At 41.3% G+C, this 14,185-nt stretch overlaps 2 protein-coding genes across 2 annotated transcripts; both read left to right on the forward strand.

The window, feature by feature from the left end:
- The first annotated feature begins 1,254 nt into the window (after positions 1-1,254).
- Positions 1,255-3,882, forward strand: LOC129105300 (intermediate filament protein ON3-like). The gene is made up of 9 exons (XM_054616239.1): positions 1,255-1,599; positions 2,018-2,226; positions 2,334-2,394; positions 2,496-2,591; positions 2,731-2,895; positions 3,013-3,138; positions 3,240-3,460; positions 3,563-3,615; positions 3,746-3,882. The coding sequence occupies exons 1-9, from the start codon at positions 1,255-1,257 to the stop codon at positions 3,880-3,882; spliced, it is 1,413 nt and encodes a 470-aa protein (XP_054472214.1).
- Positions 3,883-7,970: 4,088 nt separating this feature from the next.
- Positions 7,971-10,616, forward strand: LOC129105313 (intermediate filament protein ON3-like). The gene is made up of 9 exons (XM_054616258.1): positions 7,971-8,315; positions 8,734-8,942; positions 9,051-9,111; positions 9,201-9,296; positions 9,436-9,600; positions 9,719-9,844; positions 9,946-10,166; positions 10,269-10,331; positions 10,454-10,616. Exons 1-9 carry the CDS (start codon positions 7,971-7,973, stop codon positions 10,614-10,616), a joined length of 1,449 nt encoding a protein of 482 aa, XP_054472233.1.
- The last annotated feature ends 3,569 nt before the right edge of the window (positions 10,617-14,185 follow it).

Consider the following 14,185-nt stretch of genomic DNA (forward strand, 5'->3'; position numbering starts at 1 on the left):
ATCTTTGGTGACTCCCTGTTTCCTGATTATCGAGACTTTCAAGATTTCTCTCAAACAGAGACTCAAGAAAGGAACAAGAAAGACGGGCAGTCAATTGCATATTGGATGCTTGTTCCCCCTAAAAGTTATTCCACCAACATAGTGTAGCCGGACATAATCCTGCAGTCTGTGATTTAAAGGATAATCTGAAAGAAATAGTGGGAAAGAAAGGAAATTATCTCTGCAAAAGTACCAATAATGTCACAATTGCAAAAACACATACAAATGTGAGGTGTGTAATACATGGTTTAAGACAGATTTTAAAAAAAGTCCCAAGTTCCCTTTCTTTCTCTTTTCATTCGGTGCATCCAGAACTAATACTGCGGACATTTGAACAAAACAAAGGAGAACTAGACTTTGAATGCTTCATATGGATGTTGCCCCATTATGGCTTCATGCTCAAGGACCTCTTGTGGTTGCTTTCTCGAAACACCATTTATTGCCTGTTTTATACTGCCATTGACTGCCTGCTACTCTTAATCACTACTCTTGTATGAACTGTCATATACGCAAACTCAACTTTTTATAAAGTTTGTTTACTTTCAGCACGTTGGTGTCTAGAAAGAGTTTAACCAATTGTAGGTTTTATTCATTGAATGACAACATTCAGCAGTACTGATTGCACACCCATTTGGAGGAGATCCGCAGTCCACTTAGTACACCTTTCTAGTTCGGTTTTTGAAAGGTACTAACGCTGGCTCAAGTTGTAATATTTTCTTGTTTTTGATAGATATTTACCTTTAATCCCTTTACTTATAAAACCCCTTCCTACTAGCCTCCAATATAAATTTCACTGCCCTGTGACCAATAAGCAGGCTACTAGGGTTTTACTCATTGAAAGTTTATTTTTCCTTACGTAATCACACTTTCTCTCACTTTCACTAATTTATCACTCGCTCTCTTCCTCTTCAGCCTGTCCAGGTGCAGGGTATGTCACTTCTTATCTTTTGACAACCCCTCCCCACCTGTTTTACAGGTCACTCCTGTCATTCAGTGCTAGAGGCGTGCAGCCTGGGGTGAAAGAGAAGCTGGACAGCAACATGAGAGTCCAGGTTGAAATGACCAAAGAGGATCCTCCCCCTTACTTCATACAGACATAAAAGTCGCCAGCTTCTACAGTCAGACACTCAGAGGGACTTGACTTTCCTTTTGAAGACTGCTCATCTTCTGTTTCCTCTTCTCAGAGAGTTGACAACCTTTACCACTGCAAACATGATGAGAAAGTCATATTCAGTCTCTGGCTCTAGCAGCAGCACCAGGAGTTCCTTTGCACCAAATAGCAGCTACTCTGTAAACAGATCCAGTTATGGTGCTGGAGCTGGAGCTGGAGCTGGAGCTGGTGGTTTTGGTTCTGGTATGTCTTCAATGGGTGGTAGTTATGGATTTAGTTCTAGCCAAGCAGGCGGATACATTGCTCCACAGATTACTGCTGTCCAAGTCAACCAGAGCCTGCTGGCCCCTCTGAATCTGGATATTGACCCATCCATCCAGGTTGTCCGCACCCAGGAGAAGGAGCAGATCAAGACTCTCAACAACCGCTTTGTCTCCTTCATCGACAAGGTTGGTTCCTTAGGGTTCTGTATGACTGTCTTATGTACCATTTACTGTAGGCCTCATTATCTTGTGCAGACGACCTGCATGCCTTCCCTAGCCTACACTTTCTTCTAGCAGCTGTCAAATGTGATTGTTAGTATATAGCACTGTTTACTTAAAGACAATCTGCCCATTTAATGCAAAGCAGACAAAGCAAGACCGCTGTGAATCATATTTGTGTGATGTTGAATCCATCAAAGAGTTACAGCCTCAGGAGCACTCCGGCCTTTTGAAGTCTGAAAACACAATGAAACAACCTTTTTGCTGAGCCCAGAAACTTCAGGAAGGGTCAATCAAGTCAAGCAGCAGTCAAACCAAATTAATACATAAAAAATGCTTTGTGAAACAACATCTGACAATCTTCCTTGGTTTTGTGTCTCCACAGGTTCGATTCTTGGAGCAGCAGAACAAGATGCTGGAGACCAAATGGAGCCTCCTGCAGGACCAGACCTCCACCCGCTCCAACATTGAGGGCATGTTCGAGGCCTACATTGCCAACCTGCGCAGACAGCTCGACGGGCTTGGCAACGAGAAGGGCAAGCTGGAGGGAGAGCTGAGAAACATGCAGGGCCTGGTTGAGGACTTCAAGAGGAAGTGAGTGCTTGCATGACATGGTCACTAGTTATAATATATACCTCATATAGTTAGCAAATGTTCAAAATGGAACAGATGTACTAAAACCTTGCCTTTTTTCCTTACAGGTATGAAGATGAAATCAACAAACGTGCAGCTGCAGAGAACGAGTTTGTGCTCCTGAAAAAGGTGCGGAAACATCAAGATGGTCATTGAATGCTTTTCTGTAATCCTGTGGTTTAAGACAATGTGGCCAATTGTAACACTTCCTGTTCCTGTTTTTTTTCCAGGATGTTGATGCTGCCTACATGGTCAAGGTGCCACTAGAGGTCAAAGCTGATGGTCTTCAGGATAAGATCAACTTCCTCAGGGCCGTCTATGAGGCTGTATGTATCTATAATGTCTAATACTTCATAATTACATAATCACCATTTGAGTTAAAGCTGATGATCATCCACTCCTTTTGAAAAATCTGATATAAAGGACAAAGAGTTAACTTTTGTGCAACAACCATTGGTTCTGTAGGAGCTTCGTGAACTGCAGGGCCAGATCAAGGACACCTCTGTCATTGTGGAGATGGACAACAGCCGTAACCTGGACATGGACTCTATTGTGGCTGAAGTGCGTGCTCAGTATGAGGACATTGCCAACCGCAGCAAGGCTGAAGCAGAGACCTGGTACAAACAGAAGGTGAGTTAAATGAAAAATTCAGGTTCAGCCCTTTTTCTAACGCCCTTTTATTACACTTTCAAAACCTCTTCCAACCGTGAGGATCATGCTCTTGATGCAACTTATTTTTCATAATAGTATGATGAGATGGAGAGCTCTGCTGGACAGTACGGTGAGGACCTGCGCTCAACCAAGACTGAGATTTCTGAGCTGAATCGCATGATCGCCCGTCTTCAGAATGAGATTGAGGCTGTCAAGGGACAGGTATATGTCAAGACCTTCACATGGATGATGCCTTATTATTTACACACTTCATTGTTTAAGTGGATTTGCAGTTATTAATCCATTAATATCATTTTCCACAGAGGGTCAGCCTTGAGTCTCAGATCACAGAGGTGGAGGATCGTGGTGAGCTGGCAGTGAAAGATGCCAAGCTCCGCATCAGGGACCTGGAGGATGCTCTGCAGAGAGCCAAGCAGGACATGGCTCGCCAGGTGCGCGAGTACCAGGACCTGATGAACGTCAAGCTGGCCCTGGACATCGAAATTGCCACCTACAGGAAACTGCTGGAAGGAGAGGAGAGCAGGTGGGATAAACTTGAATATTTAATGTATTTTAATGGCTGCAGCATTGCAATATTAACTTCATCTCTGAATTAAGTGCTAACTCGTCACTATTCCACCATTAGACTGGCCAGCGGAGGTTCAAACGCAACCATCCATGTGCAGCAGACATCTGGAGGTGGTGGTAAGTTTAAGATTTTATACATCCCCACCATTAAAAGTGATACCTGAGCGAAAATTCTTCACAGACAGATGGATGGATAAGCAATAACACTTACATTTTTTTTTTTTTTTTTTTTTTTTTTCAGGATACTCCAGCTCCAGCTCTGGCAGTGGATTTGGCTATGGTGGTGGCAGCAGCTATGGTGGTGGCAGCTTGTCTGGTGGTTATGGTGGTTCTGTTACCAAGTCCGCAGTCTCATCAACCAGTTCCAGGAGATATTAAAAAGGAGAGCTGTCCCTCTTCCCCTTCAGAAACCCTTGAGTTTGATCTAAATACTGTACCCACTCATGGTGCTATGCAATATAGTTAAGCATGATCAACAATACAGCTCAATAAATTGTGTTACACTGCTACCAGTTGTGTTTCAAGGATCACTGGTGGTTTTTCTTACTCTTTTCTGTTTAACATCATTCAACAAGAGTATCTGAAGGTAAACACAACCTTAGACAAACATCTTTCTTCACTGACATGTAACAAATAAGAAAAAAGATAAAAACATTAAAAGGTTTTGATGGAACATAGCAAGAGACATTTGAAGATCTCTATTGTTTTTTACTGTAGTGCTCTAATAAACTCCTCTGAAATAGTGGTGACATGTTCAGGATGAATAATGTTCCAGATTTTGGTTGAAGTCGTCATTCCTACATTTAATTTCTGTTATAGGTAAGGGGAGCAAGTCACTGACCAGATCCAATCACCTGAGAAATACCAAAAAAATTAATTTGTTTGACTTTACATGTTTACAGTTTCAATTTGAACTGATTGGCTACTAGCTTGTTAGTCTTACTGTTCTGTCAAATGGTTCCATGTTTAGTTTTGCATTTCCCTTCCTTTAAGATAAGCTATGTCGAAAACAGACTGATTTTGTAAAAGCCTTCCTACTAACATGACTGATGAATGTTATAGCAAATTACATCAAATAAATCAAAAATAAAATAAATCTGAGAATTTAAATGTTTGCCTCTCACTCACATTATTGTTGTGATAAATGAAAGAGATAGTTTAGGATTTTTTTCTTACAATAAAAAGTGGTAGTGTAATTTCAATCAGGAGAGACTTCAATAAAATGTAACAATAGTGTATTACACATAAGAAATGAATAATGCAAAGTCGTTGGTGATTGTATGCCACAGCGAAGCCGTCTAACAGAGGGACAGTGATGCTGAGGTCAGACAGGCACAATCCCCATAAGAGAGAATTATTTTATAGAAATATATAAAATAAGTAACTTACATACTACTGCAGAGAATTCCTAAGCAGAAACAGAAAATAAGTCATGAGAGAAAGGTTATGGGTAAAACTTGTTAGGATGAGCTTGCATGAATTGAAGTTAAGAGGAGTCAAGTAAACCATAGCAAAGGATAGGGTAGGGTCAAGAGAGACCACAGACAAGGATGGGGGGAGGTCCCGATAGACTGCATTGCTGGTCTAGATAGACTGTAGTAAAGTGTGGTGGGGCCTCGATAGATCACGGAATTCATAGCGGGACTCGACAGATCACAGGAAAGGATAGGTGGGGGTCATGTCAGACCGCAGCACAGAATAGTGGGGGGGTCATGTTAGACCGCAGAACAGGATAGTTGTGGTCACGCTGCACCACAGAACAGATAGTTGGTCAGCTCTAAGAACACAAAACATAATAACGGGGTAGAGTTAGACCAGAGAGAGATCTGAGGAGTCCCCGGAGACTGGATAAAGTTGAGGACAGTCATTTAAAAAAAAATTGTCTTTTGTTTTTGTTTTTACCCAAGAATGAGAATTCTCACTCTAGACCAGGTAACTTCCGACCAGGAAATGAGAAATTGTGTCCATGGGACCAGGTCAGATTCGGACAGGAAAACTAGAAATTGGGTCCTCTGGACCAGGTTATATTCCAACCGGGAAATGAGAAACGGTCACATTAGACCTGGGAAATGGAAAACTGTCACGTTAGACCAGGAAAATGAGAAAAGGTCACTTTAGACCAGGTCATGTAAGACCAGGAAATGAGAAAACGGTCAAGTTAGACCGGGAGATTGAGAAACTGTCTGTAAGACCGGGAGATTGAGAAACAGTCTGTTACACCAGCAAATTGAGAACATGGTCACATTAGACCGGGAGATTGAGAAACAGTCTGTTAGAACTGCAAATACAGAACAAAGACACGTTAGACAAGAGAATAGTGTGACTCAATAAACAGACAGGAGTGATTTGAATCATACAGTGAATGAGAGAATATCCGCCTCAACAATAGAATGCAAGAAGTAGCTTTAGTGATAATTTAAGGAACATTATGCCTGACTAAGATAATAATGTGCAATGCTATGGGACAAATTAAATGACATGGCAATATTGCAAGACCCTACCTGAAAGTGACACCACCACCAGTTATATGAATGACTTACCAGACCTTATTTAAAGGCTCTACTGATGTTTAATGGAGGTGAAGGCAGAGGATGACCAACGTCCCATTTATCTCAGGGATGTAGATGAGATGCCTTGGTTTGTGGGCAGGAAACAGCCGCTATTCTAAAAAAATGCCCTGACTAATGCTGAGGTGATAAGTTGCTTTTCGTGAGGATCAACTCTAATTGATAGTTAAACCATGATTTAGACACAGGAAGATTACCTGGGGTAAGAAATAGGGAGAAGTGGAGCAAGTAGGGGCCTTAAACATAGGTAGTTAATCATGAAGTTAAAAGGAGCAAAAGAGAGTCTGTACGATCCACAAACAGTACACCCACCTCTGCATTTCTCAAGTGTTTAAGACGTAAAATATAATGCTTAGGATGAAAGGCCAGATCGGAAAATGTGATATCTCTCAATTGGTTGAAGGATTAAGAAGATGTTGTAAATTCACCACATCTGAGCGAGCATAGAAGACAAACAGAAAACAGAATCACCTACTCTGAGTTCTGTCAGCAACACGTGCAATTCAAGAGAGTCATAGGCTGTCTGCTTTTGATAACTGGGGAGAAGCTTAAGCAAACTTTTCAGCAGTCATTTAATGGCCGAATTAGCAAACAAACTAGATGAAGAATGGTCAGAGAAGTTGATAAACTGGTTTATTCTGTTTCATCTTTGGTGACTCCCTGTTTCCTGATTATCGAGACTTTCAAGATTTCTCTCAAACAGAGACTCAAGAAAGGAACAAGAAAGACGGGCAGTCAATTGCATATTGGATGCTTGTTCCCCCTAAAAGTTATTCCACCAACATAGTGTAGCCGGACATAATCCTGCAGTCTGTGATTTAAAGGATAATCTGAAAGAAATAGTGGGAAAGAAAGGAAATTATCTCTGCAAAAGTACCAATAATGTCACAATTGCAAAAACACATACAAATGTGAGGTGTGTAATACATGGTTTAAGACAGATTTTAAAAAAAGTCCCAAGTTCCCTTTCTTTCTCTTTTCATTCGGTGCATCCAGAACTAATACTGCGGACATTTGAACAAAACAAAGGAGAACTAGACTTTGAATGCTTCATATGGATGTTGCCCCATTATGGCTTCATGCTCAAGGACCTCTTGTGGTTGCTTTCTCGAAACACCATTTATTGCCTGTTTTATACTGCCATTGACTGCCTGCTACTCTTAATCACTACTCTTGTATGAACTGTCATATACGCAAACTCAACTTTTTATAAAGTTTGTTTACTTTCAGCACGTTGGTGTCTAGAAAGAGTTTAACCAATTGTAGGTTTTATTCATTGAATGACAACATTCAGCAGTACTGATTGCACACCCATTTGGAGGAGATCCGCAGTCCACTTAGTACACCTTTCTAGTTCGGTTTTTGAAAGGTACTAACGCTGGCTCAAGTTGTAATATTTTCTTGTTTTTGATAGATATTTACCTTTAATCCCTTTACTTATAAAACCCCTTCCTACTAGCCTCCAATATAAATTTCACTGCCCTGTGACCAATAAGCAGGCTACTAGGGTTTTACTCATTGAAAGTTTATTTTTCCTTACGTAATCACACTTTCTCTCACTTTCACTAATTTATCACTCGCTCTCTTCCTCTTCAGCCTGTCCAGGTGCAGGGTATGTCACTTCTTATCTTTTGACAACCCCTCCCCACCTGTTTTACAGGTCACTCCTGTCATTCAGTGCTAGAGGCGTGCAGCCTGGGGTGAAAGAGAAGCTGGACAGCAACATGAGAGTCCAGGTTGAAATGACCGAAGAGGATCCTCCCCCTTACTTCATACAGACATAAAAGTCGCCAGCTTCTACAGTCAGACACTCAGAGGGACTTGACTTTCCTTTTGAAGACTGCTCATCTTCTGTTTCCTCTTCTCAGAGAGTTGACAACCTTTACCACTGCAAACATGATGAGAAAGTCATATTCAGTCTCTGGCTCTAGCAGCAGCACCAGGAGTTCCTTTGCACCAAATAGCAGCTACTCTGTAAACAGATCCAGTTATGGTGCTGGAGCTGGAGCTGGAGCTGGAGCTGGTGGTTTTGGTTCTGGTATGTCTTCAATGGGTGGTAGTTATGGATTTAGTTCTAGCCAAGCAGGCGGATACATTGCTCCACAGATTACTGCTGTCCAAGTCAACCAGAGCCTGCTGGCCCCTCTGAATCTGGATATTGACCCATCCATCCAGGTTGTCCGCACCCAGGAGAAGGAGCAGATCAAGACTCTCAACAACCGCTTTGTCTCCTTCATCGACAAGGTTGGTTCCTTAGGGTTCTGTATGACTGTCTTATGTACCATTTACTGTAGGCCTCATTATCTTGTGCAGACGACCTGCATGCCTTCCCTAGCCTACACTTTCTTCTAGCAGCTGTCAAATGTGATTGTTAGTATATAGCACTGTTTACTTAAAGACAATCTGCCCATTTAATGCAAAGCAGACAAAGCAAGACCGCTGTGAATCATATTTGTGTGATGTTGAATCCATCAAAGAATTACAGCCTCAGGAGCACTCCGGCCTTTTGAAGTCTGAAAACACAATTAAACAACCTTTTTGCTGAGCCCAGAAACTTCAGGAAGGGTCAATCAAGTCAAGCAGCAGTCAAACCAAATTAATACATAAAAAATGCTTTGTGAAACAACATCTGACAATCTTCCTTGGTTTTGTGTCTCCACAGGTTCGATTCTTGGAGCAGCAGAACAAGATGCTGGAGACCAAATGGAGCCTCCTGCAGGACCAGACCTCCACCCGCTCCAACATTGAGGGCATGTTCGAGGCCTACATTGCCAACCTGCGCAGACAGCTCGACGGGCTTGGCAACGAGAAGGGCAAGCTGGAGGGAGAGCTGAGAAACATGCAGGGCCTGGTTGAGGACTTCAAGAGAAAGTGAGTGCTTGCATGACATGGTCACTAGTTCTAATATATACCTTGATATAGTGAGCAGATATTCAAAATGGAACAGATGTACTAAAACCTTGCCTTTTGTCATTATAGGTATGAAGATGAAATCAACAAACGTGCAGCTGCAGAGAACGAGTTTGTGCTCCTGAAAAAGGTGCGAAAACATCAAGATGGTCATTGAATGCTTTTCTGTAATCCTGGTGTGGCCAATTGTAACACTTCCTGTTCCTGTTTTTTTCCCAGGATGTTGATGCTGCCTACATGGACAAGGTGCAACTAGAGGTCAAAGCTGATGGTCTTCAGGATAAGATCAACTTCCTCAGGGCCGTCTATGAGGCTGTATGTATCTATAATGTCTAATACTTCATAATTACATAATCACCATTTGAGTTAAAGCTGATGATCATCCACTCCTTTTGAAAAATCTGATATAAAGGACAAAGAGTTAACTTTTGTGCAACAACCATTGGTTCTGTAGGAGCTTCTTGAACTGCAGGGCCAGATCAAGGACACCTCTGTCATTGTGGAGATGGACAACAGCCGTAACCTGGACATGGACTCTATTGTGGCTGAAGTGCGTGCTCAGTATGAGGACATTGCCAACCGCAGCAAGGCTGAAGCAGAGACCTGGTACAAACAGAAGGTGAGTTAAATGAAAAATTCAGGTTCAGCCCTTTTTCTAACGCCCTTTTATTACACTTTCAAAACCTCTTCCAACCGTGAGGATCATGCTCTTGATGCAACTTATTTTTCATGAATAGTATGATGAGATGCAGAGCTCTGCCGGACAGTACGGTGAGGACCTGCGCTCAACCAAGACTGAGATTTCTGAGTTGAACCGCATGATCGCCCGTCTTCAGAATGAGATTGAGGCTGTCAAGGGACAGGTATATGTCAAGACCTTCACATGGATGATGCCTTATTATTTACACACTTCATTGTTTAAGTGGATTTGCAGTTATTAATCCATCAACATAATTTTCCACAGAGGGTCAGCCTGGAGGCTCAGATCACAGAGGTGGAGGATCGTGGTGAGCTGGCAGTGAAAGATGCCAAGCTCCGCATCAGGGACCTGGAGGATGCTCTGCAGAGAGCCAAGCAGGACATGGCTCGCCAGGTGCGTGAGTACCAGGACCTGATGAACGTCAAGCTGGCCCTGGACATCGAAATTGCCACCTACAGGAAACTGCTGGAAGGAGAGGAGAGCAGGTGGGATAAACTTGAATATTTAATGTATTTTAATGGCTGCAGCATTGCAATATTAACTTCATCTCTGAATTAAGTGCTAACTCGTCACTATTCCACCATTAGACTGGCCAGCGGAGGTTCAAACGCAACCATCCATGTGCAGCAGACATCTGGAGGTGGTGGTAAGTTTAAGATTGTATACATCCCCACCATTAAAAGTGATACCTGAGCGAAAATTCTTCACAGACAGATGGATGGATAAGCAATAACACTTACATTTTTTTTTTTTTTTTTTTCAGATACTCCAGCTCCAGCTCTGGCAGTGGATTTGGCTATGGTGGTGGCAGCAGCTATGGTGGTGGCAGCAGCTATGGTGGTGGCAGCAGCTATGGTGGTGGCAGCTTGTCTGGTGGTTATGGTGGTTCTGTTACCAAGTCCGCAGTCTCATCAACCAGTTCCAGGAGATATTAAAAAGGAGAGCTGTCCCTCTTCCCCTTCAGAAACCCTTGAGTTTGATCTAAATACTGTACCCACTCATGGTGCTATGCAATATAGTTAAGCATGATCAACAATACAGCTCAATAAATTGTGTTACACTGCTACCAGTTGTGTTTCAAGGATCACTGGTGGCTTTTCTTTCTCTGTTCAGTTCCACATCATTCAACAAGAGTTTCTGAAGGTAAACACGACCTTAGACAAACATCTTTCTTCACTGACATGTAACAAATAAGAAAAAAGATAAAAACATAAAAAGGTTTTGATGGAGTGTTAAAACATAGCAAGAGACATTTGAAGATCTCTATTGTTTTTTACTGCAGTGCTCTGATAAACTCCTCTGAAATAGTGGTGACATGTTCAGGATGAATAATGTTCCAGATTTTGGTTGAAGTCGTCATTCCAACATTTGAGTTGTGTTATAGGTAAGGGGAGGAAGTCACTGACCAGATCCAATCACCTGAGAAATACCCAAAAATGTTATTTGTTTGACTTTACATGTTTACAGTTTCAATTTGAACTGATTGGCTACTAGCTTGTTAGTCTTCTGTCAAATGGTTACATGTTTAGTTTTGCATTTCCCTTCCTTTAAGATAAGCTATGTCGAAACCAGACTGATTTTGTAAAAGCCTTCCTACCAACACGACTGATGAATGTTACAGCAAATTACATCAAATTAATCAAAAATAAAATAAATCTGAGAATTTAAATGTTTGCCTCTCACTCACATTATTGTTGTGATAAATGAAAGTGATAGTTTAGGATTTTTCTTCTAACAATAAAAAGTGTTAATGTAATTTCAATCAGGAGAGACTTCAATAAAATGTAACAATAATGTATTACACAAACTGTTCCTTAAAAATGCTACTTGTAGCTCCAATTTAGCTAGCAGCGCTCTGGGCAGGTACAGGTTTTGTTTTCAAGGCCAATCAGGGAATGAGTATTTAAACTGTCTTCCTGTTCGATCAAACTGATTTCCTATAAAATTATACTCTCTCACACCCAGTACAATGCCCTCTCACATAAACTATCATAAGCTCTCATAAACACAAACATTGTCTTTCACATACACTATAATTTGCTCTCACACACACTATCATTCTCTCTCACATACACTACTATACTCTCTCACACACTATCATTCTCTCTCACATACACTACTATACTCTCTCACACACTATCATTCTCTCTCACATACACTACTATACTCTCTCACACACACTATCATTCTCTCTCACGTACAGAAGTATTCTATCTTGCATACACTACTAGAGTATTATATTGTATGCTTAAGAGTATGATGTTGTCTATGTGAGAATAATCGTGTTTTTCTAAGAAAGTATAGTTGGGTATGTAAGTAAGTTTGATTTATGGCCCAGACAAAAGTGTGTGAGAGAGTATGATTGTGCATGTAAAAGTGCATAGTAATATGTGTGAAAGAGTTTGGTGGTGTGCATGTGAGATTTTGACTTTGTATGTAAGACCAAGTATGAATTATGGCCTACACGGCCTCTCATACCAACCTATAACTAGTACAAGGCTCTCTCTCTCTCTCACACACACACACACACACACACACACACACACACACACACACACACACACACACACACACACACACACACACACACACACACACACACACACACACGCATGCTTGCACATTCACCAGGAAACCTCTTACACACACACAAAAATATCTTACATACTGTGTATATGCTCACATTCAAAAAATCAACTCAAACACATTCAAAGTGCTCGCACATTCACTACTGAACCTGTCACTCACACATATGAAACTTTTATTTATATGCTCGCACACAGACAGGAAAAAAAAACATTTGCATTTTATAATGAATCTCTCATTCTAACACTCAGACACACACACAAACACTCAAATATATCAACCCTACTGTATTAGTGTGCTCTTTGGTAGTGTGTGTGAGATCCTTTCAGTGGTGTGTGTGAGAGGTTAATTAACACAGCATCTCATTGACCCTGAAGGAAGGAATCTCAAGCAAGACCATTTTAGGCCGTGTTACGCTTGTCTTTGTCAATTAACAGATATTTTAATGCATTTATCTTTTTTTTGTGCCACCAGTGCCAATAGGATGCACTCTCTTACTTGCAATACATGAGCAGTGGTGGTGGTGGCAGGTCAAGGCTCTTTGCTCAGTGCCAACAGTGTGGTCTTCATGCAATTTCACTCTCATTGCTTGTGCTATGTTGTGAAGCACAATGCAGGCACAGACTATGTGCCTGCTGCAGCTTCGAGGCACTCGATTGTTCTGCTTTTCATGCCATGGATATTTTTGTACCTCTGCTGTGAGTTACTCAATATGCTAGCAAAAGGGGTTATCAGTCAGGGTAGAAGAGGGTATCCACTATCGCAGTGAAGGATGCCATCTGGAGCAGTCTGTTGAAACTTGGGGTAGAGATTGCTTTTATTCAAAATGGGTATCATGTTTGACCCAGGATATCGCACAATACAATTGGTGATAATAAGGTCAGCATTTCCCAAAAGCTGTACATTGATGCTGTGGGGGCCCTTCTATTCACAAAATATTATCTTCTTGCATCAGGTGCCTGCATGGGTTCAATAAATAGTGCAAATGGTATTGGAGATCATGCCCAATGAGAATAAAATCCTCTTCCTCAGTCGTTAACTCACCTGCTCTCATGTTAAGTCTGGGTTATTTATGCAATAAACAGCCCATTGTGGCTTTAGACATTGCCTGTCCATCCACAATAAATTAATAAAAGGAACCACAAAGCAATGCAATCAGCCCCTGCTCCTCCACAGTCATGGCATTTGCTCCTGAGAGTGGCATATTCTGGATGTTGACAAATAATATTGCAGATGACAACAATGCCCTCTTGGACAAATCTTGATGCTTTGTGCATTAATAATATCATTGGAGTAATGCTCAAGAAGACATTCAGCATGCTTTTTTGTCTTGTTTCTTCTCTATTGGTATCAGATGCGGTGCACCAATGCAAAAACAATTCCTGCTTAGACAACCCAATTTAAGGTACTCCCAATCATCCTAGGTACTATCATACCTGAATTCAACTGTGCTTGCAGGATAACCTGTTCACCAACCTGCAGAAAAGCTGGAGGCCCAAAAGATAAAGCTTATTGACAAACAAGTTAGTTCAAATGTTTAAGCAACACTTACAACCTACAGCGTCCCCTTGAATGGTAGGGGAAGTTGATAAACTAGCTTGTTCTGTTTCATCTTTGGTGACTCCCTGTTCCCTGATTATCTAGAATTTCAAGATTCTCTCAAACATAGACTGAAGAAAGGAAAAAGAAAGACAGGCAGTCAATTGCATATTGGATGCTTGTTCCCCTTAAAGCCATTCCTCCAACATAGTGTAGCCATACATAATCCTGCAGTTTGTGATTTAAAGAATTAATCTGAAAGAAATAGTGGGAAAGAAAGGAAACTATCTGTGCCAAAGTACCAATAATATCACAATTGCAAAAACACATACAAATGTGAGGTGTGTAAGACATGGTTTAATACAAGATTTAATAAAAG

The sequence above is a fragment of the Anoplopoma fimbria genome, chromosome 17 (assembly GCF_027596085.1).
Source record: "Anoplopoma fimbria isolate UVic2021 breed Golden Eagle Sablefish chromosome 17, Afim_UVic_2022, whole genome shotgun sequence".
NCBI classification, from domain to species: domain Eukaryota; kingdom Metazoa; phylum Chordata; class Actinopteri; order Perciformes; family Anoplopomatidae; genus Anoplopoma; species Anoplopoma fimbria.

Bases quoted from the DNA above. Each gene is read 5' to 3' on its own strand.
- LOC129105300 (XM_054616239.1), top strand. From the start codon at position 1,255: ATGAGAAAGTCATATTCAGTCTCTGGCTCTAGCAGCAGCACCAGGAGT. The intron at 3,461-3,562 runs GTGGGATAAACT...TTCCACCATTAG, and splicing joins CTGGAAGGAGAGGAGAGCAG to ACTGGCCAGCGGAGGTTCAA. The intron at 3,616-3,745 runs GTGGTGGTAAGT...TTTTTTTTTCAG, and splicing joins TGTGCAGCAGACATCTGGAG to GATACTCCAGCTCCAGCTCT.
- LOC129105313 (XM_054616258.1), top strand. From the start codon at position 7,971: ATGAGAAAGTCATATTCAGTCTCTGGCTCTAGCAGCAGCACCAGGAGT. The intron at 9,112-9,200 runs GTGCGAAAACAT...TTTTTTTCCCAG, and splicing joins AGTTTGTGCTCCTGAAAAAG to GATGTTGATGCTGCCTACAT. The intron at 10,167-10,268 runs GTGGGATAAACT...TTCCACCATTAG, and splicing joins CTGGAAGGAGAGGAGAGCAG to ACTGGCCAGCGGAGGTTCAA.